Genomic DNA, 13,336 nt, shown 5'->3' with positions numbered 1-13,336 from the left:
CACAGAGTGATGCAAGGCAGGTTGGAGAGTTATCACACATATGTTAGACTGCATATTGCAAAGGAACATTAAGCTTTGAACCCTCAAATACTTTAAGATGGATAGGAATCATGTCTAACTCATATTCAAGGTGGTTTCTTGGTTTTATTATACTGTAGACTGGTTGAACCTTCTATTTGATCTAAGAAGGAGATGCTGTATGTATCGTCCAAGCATGTCTGCTGTATAAACTCCCTTGAGACTGGAACAAAAGCAGCCAGGGTTTCTGTTTGCAAGACACACACAAATTCAGGAGTCCCATACAGAACCATCTTCCAATGGGGGTTGACTTTTCTTCCCACATGAATGGACAATTGTCTCATTCATGATTCAACACAGTTTCTCATTTCCCTGCATGTCTGCAATGTAGACCTTAACATAATCTGATCTCCATGTATGGATCTATTTCTTTCTAGGCGCTTTATTCTATTAGTTGATTCTCAACTTCTATAATAATCTTATACTTTCATCTCCACCATAGTATTTCTCTCTCTCAACCCAAACAAGTGCCCAGGCTGTTCTCTATTTGTGAATGTTTATTTCTTTATTTTTATCCTTTTACTCTTCCTTATATGGAAGATAAATATATGTCAAAGTCCAACATTAAACATGACTCTGGCAACTCAGACCTCATTCTGGATTATTCTGCTTCCTCATGAAGTCTGCTTGAAATTTCCTCTCACAAGGCTTTTCCAGTGACCTCCAACGTCACTTCCCACCCAGGTAGATGGAGACTTGGTCACTATACTCTGCATATTCTCTTTCAAACTGGAAGTTCTATTCTCCAGGAACGACTAGGTGGCGAGGGCCAAGCAGAAACTTTGGCTCCTGGGCTTCTGTGTGTGTCCCTCTACATTGTTCTCTGTTTCTCAGAACGTTTCTTGTCCCCTTTGAAAAGCTTAGCTATGCATCTTAGAATCTTTTGTTTATTTTTTGTGACATTTTAATTAATTTATTTTTTACATTCCAATCCCAGTTTCCCCTCCATCCTTTCCTCCCAGTCCCCCCACTCCCTCCTCCTCCCATCTGTTCCACGGAGAGGGTAAGTCCTCCCGTAGGAAGTCTACTAAGTCTGTACCATCATCTAGTTGAGGCAGGACCAAGGTACCTCTCTACCCCCACACCCTTGTGTCTAAGCTGGGCAAGGTGTCTCTCCATATAGAAAGGACTCCACTAAGTCAGTTTGTGCATTAGTGTTAGCATCTTAGAATCTTTTATGTCTCTCATCTAACTTTTTTTTTTTAGGAGTTTTGATTTCAGAGTGATTTTCAGGATACCTAATCAATCATACGTCAGAAACAGAAGTCTTACATCCATGCTCCGTTTTAATCCTTTGATCTCACAGAATGCTGCCTTGCATGCAATGATGTTCAAAAATATGTTTAATTAAGTGGGTGAAGCTGCCAGATTCTTTGATGCCATATCATTACCAAGGAATTCAGGTCTTCAGGTGGCATTGCCTTAATATTTTCCTCCTCTTGCAACCTTGCAGAATTGTTAAATATTTCAAACCCACAAAAAACAGCATAATTAAATCTTTTTTATTCCCACCGAGATCAAACAGACGTTAATAGAATGTCCAATTTTCTGTGTTCTTTAGTTACATTACTTTAAATAAAATGAGTGCTATTATTTTTTTATATTTTAAATCTTTGATTAGTGAACTTAAGCTTGCTTTCTCCAAAAGCATCATGCTTGAAGATTTTATCTGTTTTTATGCACTAAATCTGAATCAAATAATTCTACATCTTTAATAGAATTATATTACATATCTTAGTTTACTTCTTAGGATTCTGTCAGTTTCTCAGCACTGAGATTACATACCCAAGAATAACAATGGAGCATGATGAATAAAAGACCCAGAGACAGATATTGGGGTTCAATTTGAAGATCAGAGAAGCAAAGCAGCCAAAGCCAAGCCAGTAAATCAGACCTCTACCCAGTTGAAATGGCAATCCTGTCTCCCCCAAATCCTCAGAGACAAAAGGCTCTCAAATACTGTCTCCTTTTATTCCTTTCTCCACCTAAGGCATATCACTCCTTATGTGCTGGGGTTAAAGATGTGTGATCCCAGATGCTGAGATCAACTTTGTGTGAGCTGTTTCTCTGTTAGACTGGATCAGTTTCATGTAGCTCAGTGTGGATCTCTTGAACTAACAGAGATCTGACTCCCTCTTAATCCTGAGTCCTGGGATTAAAGGTGTGTACCACCACTGCCTGGCTTCTATTGCTAACTAGTGTAGCTGCTTTGCTGTTTTGATCTCCAGTGGCTTTAATAAATCATGAACAAAATATCACCTCATAACAGTTTAAAGGAGATGTATTTCAGCTCACCGTTTAAGAGTTGAGCATCGTGGCAGGGAGCATGTGGTGGACAGGGAAACAGAAAGAGTGAGCAAGTGAAGGAGAGGAAAGAGACACAGCCTTGAAAAGCACACCCCAGTGGCTTCTGTCCTCTAGCCAGCCCCACCTACTTGAGTTTCCACACCCTTTATCAGTCAATTCAGCTGTGGATGCATCAACGACTTAGTCATCATTTATTAGGTTTATATCATCATCGTCTCCTTATCTGAACACCGCTGGGTTAGAGATCAAGTCTCCAGCATACGAGTTTACGGAGAACAAACAGTTCTGAACCATAATAAACATCGAATTCTACAATAAGCCTCCATACACATGCTCTTGAGCTTATGTCTGATTTTTTTTTTTCAATTAGATGCTGAGCATTGAAGTTTTATATAAATTTTGTAGTTAGCCTTAACTTATTATTTAATTATTATATCTAATGTATATGTCTAGGATGACATTGACCATTATAGAACATAACATATTTTACCATATTACATTATATAATATTTGTAATTTGTGGAAAAGTACCTGGGTGAGATCTGTGGTTCATATGTGTTGCCCATGATCTCTTGTCTATTAACTCAAATGATTACAAAATCTATACTACTAAATAATTAAAAGTTAGTGACTTGGAAACTTATCTCCCATTTTTGTTTCCTACAGGTATTTATGAGCCTCCATTTCTTATACTACTGCAGTGAACCAACCTTGGATGTGAAAATCGCCTTTTGTCAGGTGTGTGTTCCTCACAGGTAAAACAAGGTACAGTACACTCCCTTGTATTTCATTTTGCTGTTCTGTTTTCATATGTACCACACCAAGCTTTTTTTTATGTAACACTAAAGTGCTTGTGAATACTTAGATTTCCCCCTTTTTCAGTTTATTTAGGTGAGCTTACAAATGAAGAAACTTTCTGAATGGGTTTATAGTCAATCTTTAAAGTGATTTCTAATCAGATTTCAGTTTTATTTAGGTTTTTCAGTGTTTCTGTCCCAATCCTTGGAATGTGGCATTGATATCAAAGCCCCAGGAACCTGCATTGCTCTTCATTTCTCTAAGGGAGACTCCCAGGTGCTGTATCTCCAATCACTATCTGTCATCACCTACCAATGACATACAGTTTGTTTTTACAGTAGTTGGAAAACAAAACAACACAACAGCTACGTTGTCAGTGGCTCACAAAAGAAGAACAGGAAGGCAGCCACAATGGCTGGCATTTGTGTGAAGCCAGTAAATCTGCACCCGTGTATTCATACAAACACCATCACTAAAAAAAAAAAAAAGATATTTAGGACCCCTGTCCACATGGGTGGTGTGTATAGAACTGTCCTAGTTTAAAGCAGCTGTCAGGTGTCATTGTCACCCTCCCTTTTACTCTTAAGAATTGCTGGAAGACTGTTAGTAATTGTATGCTAACCGTACTCGCCATCTCTGTGTGCTGCTTGCTGCTTCTCACTGAGCTGAGCTGTGAAAGGAGCAGCGTGCACCCACTGGAAGCAGGGTTAAAGGTGGGGCTCTGCCTCATCTATTATTTTAAACAACTCTTTTCACTGCAAGGGAACAGTGTTTTTGCTTTACTTAGTTTCTATGGCACCCACTATCCCTGAATATGAGTAGGATTCCTGGGGCAAAACGAAGTGTTTGACCCACAGTCTAACACTTCCTGTTTAGCCTCACCTTGTTTCTGCCCAACTGTCACAGGGCATGAGGCTCAAGCCTGTGGATGGGATCTCTTCTCTAACAAGAGCTCTGGAAGCAGAGAGCATAGGTGGAAATGCCATGATACCATTTAGTATGTGCTTGCTTGCCAGTGTGAGTGAATTCCTCAACATTTCTGTGCCTCACTTTCCTGATTTGTAAAAGGGGAAAATAAATAACATCCACCTCTGACAGTTGTTATAGGAATTCAGGGAACTTGTACTAGCTAAGTGTTGAAAGCACTGCTGGAATGTGTTTATAAGGGCTCCTGAGTTTCTATTCCCTTTCCAGGTGCTCCCATCCTTGAGTTCTCAATGTGAGCATGACCTTGCAGACTCACACAGTTGTGTTTCTGAGCCAGACCTCCCCTTACAACCGGATTCATGCACATGACTGCTTGGTTCTGTATCTCCAATTAGATTCCAAGAAAGCATACCAAACTTTATCGGTAGTGTGCTGGTGCACACCTGTAACCCCCAGCATTAGGGAGGCTGAGGCATGAGTTCAAGGTCAACTGTAAGGAACTTTTCTCAGAGACAACAAAACACCTAATTTTCTTTACATTATTCCTCTCCCCATTGTCTCTGTAACAATTCTGGAAGTTCTGACTCTGTCCAGTTAGACCAGAACTATGAAGTTACTATGAGCCACCACAAAATGTCAGCACATTTTGCTGGATTTAACTCCACGAGTGCCTGAACTGTCATTCTCTCGTACCGTCTCTCTGATACCCCTTTGACCCAAACCACCCTCTTTTGTCTGAATTACTGAAAGAACACCTGCCTTTGCCCAGCCCTAAATGACTTATCCCCAAAACGCATGTGAGAGTGGCCCTTGAGTAATGTTACTAAAAACAAAACAAAACACACCCAAAATATTTCAATGCCTTTGAATCTCATGGGATATAGCCCCAAACACTCACTCTAAAGCCTTTATTATCTAGCACCCTAAATAACTGCTCCCCTGAAATTTCTGCTGCCCATCCAGTCCCATCCTCCTCCCACCCCGCCTGTGCGCCCTTACTTGACTTTCTAAGTGTGTTGCTTCTCTTCCCACCAGAAAAGGTTTTTTTGCACTTGTCCAGAAACATTTTTCAGAGTCTTGCTGTAACCAGTCCACACAAGCTCACCCAGATAACTGTGCATGTCTTTTCTAACTCTACACTCGGTGATGCCAGTTGGTAGCCCAAGATGTCTTGATGGGAATTTTACATAAGATTGAGCCAATATAAGGAGTGTCCTTCCTTCTTCTCGCCATTGGTCTTATCGCTTTTGAGCACACCTAGAATTTTGTTCACTGGTGGACCAAATTGCTCACATGGACTCCTCCAAATACGTGCTCTGTGAAAGCACAAATCGTCAGTGTTTTTTTTTTCATTCATTTATTTAGCTCATAAATAAAGTCATGCACAATTATGATACACAATACAGTATGTTCACAATGGCATGGCTAAATTAAACCAATTAACATGTTACATCACACATATTCATCATTTTTGTTTTGAGAACACTTAAAGTATACTATCTCACAACTTTTAAAATGTAGCATATTGTTATCAACCATATTTATCATGCTCTCAGTAGACCTCAAGACTTCAGAGAGTCCATGCCTCTTGTTCAACTGCAGTTTTATATCCTTAAACCAATCATTTCCCCATTGTGGAAAGACCTACATTGAAGCCTAGTAGCCACAATTCTGCTCTCTGTTCCCATAAGTTCATCATTTCTAGGTTACACATAAAATTGAAATTGTGTGACATTTGTCTTCTAGTGTGTCACTTATTTTTTTTTTTTGGCAAGCATATAACTTTACTACTTACTAAAGATGAAATCAAATTTGCATGCACAGGTGAGCACTCACTGAAACACCTTGGATTCATCACATATTTGAGTTTAAATTAGCATATATATATATTTATATAAAAAGAGCAATAATGGCAATATGTTATGCATCAATAACAGCAACAGCTTTTCCAGGTTCTGCAGTCCTTTGAACAAAATTGTAGAGACATCCAGCATACTCCATTTTAAAAAAACAAAAAACAAATAAAAACAAACAAACAAACAAACAAACAACAACAACAAAAGTAAAAAACAAAATCCCAGAAAACAGCACAGTTCTGTTACTCTTGTGGTACTGGCACCATTTTTTTTTTAAATTAGTTTCTCAGTCATCATCTGGCATACTCCATTTTAAAAAAACAAAAAACAAATAAAAACAAACAAACAAACAAACAAACAACAACAACAAAAGTAAAAAACAAAATCCCAGAAAACAGCACAGTTCTGTTACTCTTGTGGTACTGGCACCATTTTTTTTTTAAATTAGTTTCTCAGTCATCATCTGGGAGGAAACCATTCTGAGCAACATCATTAAAAACAGCTCTGATAAAGCATGGTCACTACTATGTATCATAAAGCAGGTCCACATATGAGTGAGTACATATCATGTTTGTCTTTTTGTGATTGTGTTACCTCTCTCAGAATGGTTACTTCGAGTTCCATCCATTTTCCTGCAAATTTCAAGATTCCATTGTTTTTTTTTTTCTGCTGAGTAGTACTCCATTGTGTAAATGTACCACAATTTCTCTATCCATTCTTTGGTTGAGGGGCATCTAGGCTGCTTCCAGTTTCTGGCTATTACAAATAATGCTGCTATGAACATGGTTGAACATATGTCCTTGTTATATGAATGTGCTTCTTTTGGGTATATGCCTAGGAGTGGAATTGCTGGATCTTGTGGTAGACTCATTCCCATTTTCTTGAGGAGTCGCCATACTGATTTCCACAGTGGCTGTACAAGTTGGCACTCCTACCAGCAGTGGAGGAGTGTTCCTCTTTCTCCGCATCCTCTCCAGCATAAACTGTCATTGGTATTTTTGATTTTAGCCATTCTGGCAGGAATAAGATAGTATCTGAGTTGTTTTGATTTGCATTTCCCTGATGACTAAGGATGTTGAACACTTTCTCATGTGTCTTTCAGCCATTTTAGATTCCTCTATTGAGAATTGTCTATTTAGTTCTGTACCCCACTTTTTAATTGGGTTGTTTGGTGTTTGGGGGGCTAGCTTCTTGAGTTCTTTGCATATTTTGGAGATCAGCCCTCTGTCAGATGTGGGGTTGGTGAATATCTTTTCCCAGTCTGTGGGCTGCCATTTTGTCATCTCTTGGGGGAGCGTGCTTCTAGCCTTGATCATGTTTTGACTGTTTTACTAATCACAATCATTATTAATCTTACATGTATCTAATAGTTATTAACTCTCTAAAGGTAAACTGATATTCAAATTCTTATGAATAACACTAAATGAGTTCCTGATTTGGAGAGAGCTAGAGTCTCAAGAGTTAACATTAGTTAACTTGCGGCTTGCAGGGATGGCTCAGGCAGTAAAGCGATCAGTCACAAGTGTGAGGACCTGAGTTCAGTCCCAAGAACCTATATAAGTCAGGCAAGGTGGCCAGTGGTAACCCAGAAAGCCAGGTGGGGTGGCCTGTGCTTTGAGTCTAATTTGTGTCAGGATGAGAGGAGGAGATATAGGTAGATCATGGAAACCACTAATCACCAGCTCATCCGACTTAGGGAGGTCCCAGGCAGTGAGTGACTCAACCTCTAAGCCCTGAACACCCACCACCCTGGGTACCACTCTGACCTCCACATGGGCACACATGCCCCTGCACATTGCACACCATATACATACCCACCCTACATACAAATTAATCAACAGGTCATAAGTTTAAGTAGACTTAGAAATTAAGAAACTAAGGAATCTGAGTTTGTCTTCCTTTTGGCTTTACCACAGAGTTTATGTTATACTTTATGTCAAGGAGATTTTCATGAATTTGCTGATTGCCGATTGAGATCGGTTGCATCCTTTATTCAGCACACCTTATAGATACTTTAATTAGCTTGGTTTACTCATTCTGTCTCATGTGCATGCAGCATCATTTTATAGTCCATAAATATAAACAGTCATATATATTAATGTCCAATATAAAATGAGATGAGAAAAAATGACTATGATTTTTTTTCTTCATTTTGCCTGTACAACTTCACATATTTTCAGAAGTTGGAGTCAAATTATGTTTCATTTTGGAGCTTGAGGGCATAACAATTATACAAACCCTAATATACACATTTTGTTATCTATTTTAAAGGCTTATCTTTATATGAGAGAGAGAGAGAGCTAGAGAGACAGAGACAGAATATGAATGAGAGAATTATCATACCCGTCACTCAGGACATCCATTCATTATAAAACTTTTAATAACCAGTTGGCATGCAGTATTTTGATTGGGAACCACAATTTACACAAAATTTAAATTTTAAATTAATACAAAATTTAAAAAACAGTTATTGATTGCAATGAGGAGAAAAGGTCTTTATATAAATCATAAATGCTTAAATTACATGTGCCACATGCAGCAGACCTAGAGATATGGGGGTCACAAAGGGCGGTGGCAACATGATACCACTCAGAGCACCAGGTGCCAGATATGTAGCTGCAAGGTTTCTTAGGTTTGGCCAATTGCTTTGGCCAATCTTTTGTTGGGCTGGTCTTTTCCTATCTATAATTCTCCTTGGTCCCATGGTGTCTAATATCTCCAGTCCTAGGGTCTGCTTGCAACTTAATCTTAACCTTCAGAGCTTAAATAAAATGGCAGCTCATAGCTTTGTTTCAGGGAATCTTTCCCTGCCTCACATTGCCTGGTCTCAATGGCTTTCTGCAACTTACATTCAAGCCTCCATGACCCCATAACTGTTACACTTTGCATGCCTGCCAAACCATCACAGTGTGAATCATCCTGTCATATTCTACTGGCAGCTTGAGATGTAGTGGGCCCTCTTTTTACCATAACATTTGCATGCTCTGGTACGTGGATTCTGAAAAGCACACCCCTGGAAGGTTCTTTCTCAACATGAAATCTTTAGCAACATTCTTAGCTCATTCAAATCTTTTTGCATTTTTGCATGTTGGAGCCTTGGACAAGAAGAATAACTCATTTGAGACATCTCTCCTATTTTCCACAGATGAGCACACATTTTCTCTATAATGATTATAGTGCTGTCTTGGCATCTGCTTTGTCTGCGCTTTTGTACTTGCTCACACTGCCCTGCTCACCAAACTGTACAATTTTCATATCTTTCTGTTATCCACTATAGATCTGGCAGAGAGAAATGAGCAGTAACCATACTGCAGCTGAGTGTATGCTTCCTGAAATTTTCTTCATCAATTTATTTTGATTTGAGTTTCACTCAGATTTGCAGGACATGGTCAGAATGCAGTACAAGCAGCTCCTAGCTAGTTCTGGTCAGAATGCAATACAAGCAGCTCGTAGCTAGTTCTGGTCAGAATGCAGTACAAGCAGCCCCTAGTTATTTCTGGTCAGAATGTAGGACAAGCAGTCACTAGTTACTGATTAGGGTCCTTGCTTCCCTTTGAAGCCTCATGAGACAAGCCTCCCCTGTCCACAATTCTCCAAACATTCTGGTCTCCCACCAAAACAAACCACTAAGATTTTAGCTTCCTGTGTAATGAGCTTAACTAGATTGTAAATGCAGCTTGGTATTGTAAGTTTAATTATGATTGAATCTTCAGTCAGACTGAATAAAGTCATGGCTTCCATATTTTTTATAGTTGTTCTACAAAATATACTAGAACCATCCATGGTTTCAATGCATGGTTTATCTGTAATCATGCTCACTAAGAAACATGTGAAGCACACAGATTCTGTTTTAATCTACATTGTGCTCATCTGTAACTCGTTTTTGCTTTAGTTGCACTATTTTAATAGTTGTGACAGGAGGTATTGGCATTAGAAATAAAATTATAGTCTTTGTTTTGCTGAAAAATGAGTGCCTGAGTCTGGGGACATAACCAGGAGTGGCTACATTTTTAAGTAGGTCAAGCATGCCCACCAGAACTTTGGTTCCAAGTTCTAAATCTAGCAGATGCCAGTTTATATTTTTGGGAGTTCATGTTCTCTAAAACATAAATGTTTACTTGATTATATATTGGTAACATATTCATAAAAGGTCAAAGCACTTTTGTACCTATAGGACTAAATTTTTGTTATTAATTTCAGAGCTGCACATTGAATTCAGGAACTTGAATTACTAGGCCAGTGTGTGTTATCACTGAACTATGTCTCCAGCTCTGAAACATACATAAGGTGGCAGAAGACTCAGGGATGGTGGCACACTTCTGTGATTCCAGCTACATGGGAAACTGATGCTGGAAGATGACAACATTGAAGCAATCCGGAGTTACATATTGAGTTCAGTGCCACCTTGTGTAATTCAGCAAGATTCTTGTCACAAAATTTAAAGAAGGCCCAGGCTTATGGCCCAGGGTAAAACACGTTTCTAGAATATGCTAAGTTCCTTAGCATCCACAAGGGCCCAATGCTACAACAAATACATAAATGATAGACAAATGAATAATAAGAAGATAAGATACATAAGTCAAGATCTTTTGGCACAGAGAACTACTAACTGAGACATCAATTGCATCTCTTAATGGCCATGCAGGTGCAGGAGTGAAAATAGCAAAAAGATCTACATCTACAAATAGATCTGTAGATCTACAAATAGGTAAACATAATGTTGTATATTTTATATGTGGAAGCAGATTCAGGTTCCAGATTCTTGAATGTAGCATGGATAAACTAAATATTCCTGACCAAAAACATAGAGACAGACTTTAGAGAAATGTTGGTAAATCCAAGAAGGACTTACTAGAAACATTTTTCTCCAAATTACATTTTACTGTCCTATCCTTTTACTCTCACACAACCATGTTTTTAGTTTTCCATAGTAACTGGCTGCCTTTACTGTCCTGGACATTCTTCTTGCTCTGATTATATAATACCAGCTATTGTTTCCTGTTCATACTTCTTTTATCTTTATCATGGACAAGGTCAGAATGTGTAAAGTGAGAGGTATAGAACTCAGTGTTCTAGCTTAATGGGCAATGTCACCGAAATCAGCACTTCCTGTTTGGTCCTCTATGCAGCAGTTACTACTCTACCTGGCCCCTCTGAGAGCTCATATCAAGTAAGAAATATGAAACATAATTCTGTGTGCCTGTAAAAGTTCTTGACTATGCTGACTGTTGCTTGATTCCAGGCTTATTATTTAAAGAGCTTTGGAATACATTCTCCCTGAAGTTAAGCACATGGGTATGTGCTCACAAGAGTTCACAAGACTTATGATGATGAATTCAGTCTCATTGTGAGAAATCAAATGCTCTGGAGCAATGACAAGTGATCAGTGAGCAAATGTATTTTAGAAAATGTGTAAGGAGGTTGAACATTTCATTTAAAAGGCTGTTATTGTTTAGTTGAGTGGAAATCTTATGGGAAAGAAATGGTAAATGAGCTCCACCATTTGTGTGTGTATGTGTGTGGTGTGCCTCTCTCTCTGTCTCTCTGTGTCTCTGTCTCTGTCTCTCTCTCTCTCTCTGTCTCTCTCTCTCTCTCTCTCTCTCTCTCTCTCTGTGTGTGTGTGTGTGTGTGTGTGTGTGTGTGTGTGTGTAAGTGTGAGTGAGTATGCGTGTATGTGTGTTTGCTTCTGGGGACACATACTGATGCCCTAATCCAAAGTGCCAATGTGTCTGCCCAGGACTGTGTTTTTATCAAGCTCCACATGCCCACTCACATCAAAGGACTGGTGAGAAGGGAGGTCCATGAATAATATTAGATCAACAAAAATGCAAATCCCCTTACCAACTTTAATCTATAGGATGTTTCTCCCCCACATCTTGTTCTTTTCCCCTACTCAAGCTCTTTCAACCTCAGCATTCCTACTTGTACTATTACATCACAAGCACATGCAACCCCCACCCTTAAATTATCATTTCCCCCTCTTATAGAGGCTCCTATAACTCCCAAAACAAGATAGTCAGTTGCCACTGCTCTTGGTTGTCCATGATAATTAGTTGGTAAGGCCCCATTGCTGAAGGTGCTGCATGCTTTAGTCATAGAACATAGAGAAATCAAGCTTGAACTGGAATGGAAGCTTCTTCCCTGCTAGCTAGTCCACATTGTGCTAGAAGGTGTGATGAAGACTACTGGGGGAGAACTGTTATAAAGATATCTACTCTGGTCAGAGGCACTTTCTGTAGTGGTTAGTGGTGGATGTAGAGATAAGTGGTAGAAAACAGAATAAATGACTATCAAATGCTCACCTATGGATGAGACATCTACAATAGATATCCAATGCTCAGGGAACATGGAAAAGAGGTGGGAGGAATGTGAAAGCCAGGAGAACAAAGGGAGCAGTGTGGTGTCCTAACTTCTGGGTACCAACACATGCTTGTACTATTGGACTCTTGATTACCTGTCCAAGATCTCCATAGGATTTGGCCTGTCAATGCTGTCATGGAAGGAGGAGGGGCTCACAAGGCTCCACCTCTCCCTGAGGATTTATATATAGATAATTGCTGATGGGCAGTGACATTTTCTTCAGTGGTTCAGTTACTAGGGAGGTACACAATCCTGTAAACAAACTTCACCAATAGTGTTTATAAGCAATCCTAGGGAAGCTCAATGGGGTCACATAAAAAGGACAGGAAAGTAGAAGCATGGCTAGATGGGAAAAGACAGATGACTCACAGAAGTGGGAGGAGGACAAGAGAGGGTAATGGAGCAAGTATGATCAAAACACATGTGCACATACATGAAAATGTCACAGCAAAATCTGTTATATATGACTAATTTATGCTAATTAAACATGAAAATAAAATATTAATTTCACATAAGTGACTTGGTATATATTTGTTGTTTTATACATAGTATTTGAATGAATTAATAATAATACTATATAGACAATAAGTTACTTCCTGTTTATTACCAGAATATTTACTTTGTTTTCCTATAGAATGTACCATCTGTATTTAACTATTTCACTGTGTTTATTCTGGATTGGAACTTTTTCTTGTCTTTACTGCATTGCCAGTGCTAATCAAGCATTTTTCACGTAGCATGTATGTTCATCAATACTGGATTAGACAGTTAGAGTTATTACATAGATTAGAAAAGCCTGAACAAGAAGATGTATTATTATTATTATTATTATTATTATTATTATTATTATTATTATCATTATCATTATTGGTTTTTTGAGACAGGGTTTCTTTGTGGCTTTGAAGACTGTCCTGGAACTAGCTCTTGTACACCAGGCTGGTCTTGAACTCACAGAGATCCGCCTGGTTCTGCCTCCCGAGTGCTGGGACTAAAGGCATGAGCCACCACCA

At 39.0% G+C, this 13,336-nt stretch overlaps 1 protein-coding gene across 5 annotated transcripts in view; it reads left to right on the top strand.

Annotated features, from left to right (window-relative positions):
• Positions 1 to 13,336, top strand: part of LOC100754361 (mitogen-activated protein kinase 10) — a 180,787-nt gene that overhangs the window by 49,872 nt on the left and 117,579 nt on the right. For 4 of the 5 annotated variants that reach the window (XM_027388505.2, XM_027388503.2, XM_027388502.2 and 1 more), the window contains exon 2: positions 3,052 to 3,123. In XM_027388505.2, the coding sequence (XP_027244306.1) occupies positions 3,052 to 3,123 (72 nt within the window). Of the gene's footprint in view, positions 1 to 3,051; positions 3,151 to 13,336 lie in introns of all 5 variants that reach the window. The other variant, XM_027388507.2, reaches the window with a different exon arrangement.

Source organism: Cricetulus griseus (assembly GCF_003668045.3).
Source record: "Cricetulus griseus strain 17A/GY chromosome 1 unlocalized genomic scaffold, alternate assembly CriGri-PICRH-1.0 chr1_1, whole genome shotgun sequence".
NCBI lineage: Eukaryota > Metazoa > Chordata > Mammalia > Rodentia > Cricetidae > Cricetulus > Cricetulus griseus.
The sequence above is the reverse complement of the archived record's forward strand: the minus strand, read 5'-3'. Positions and strand labels throughout refer to the sequence as shown.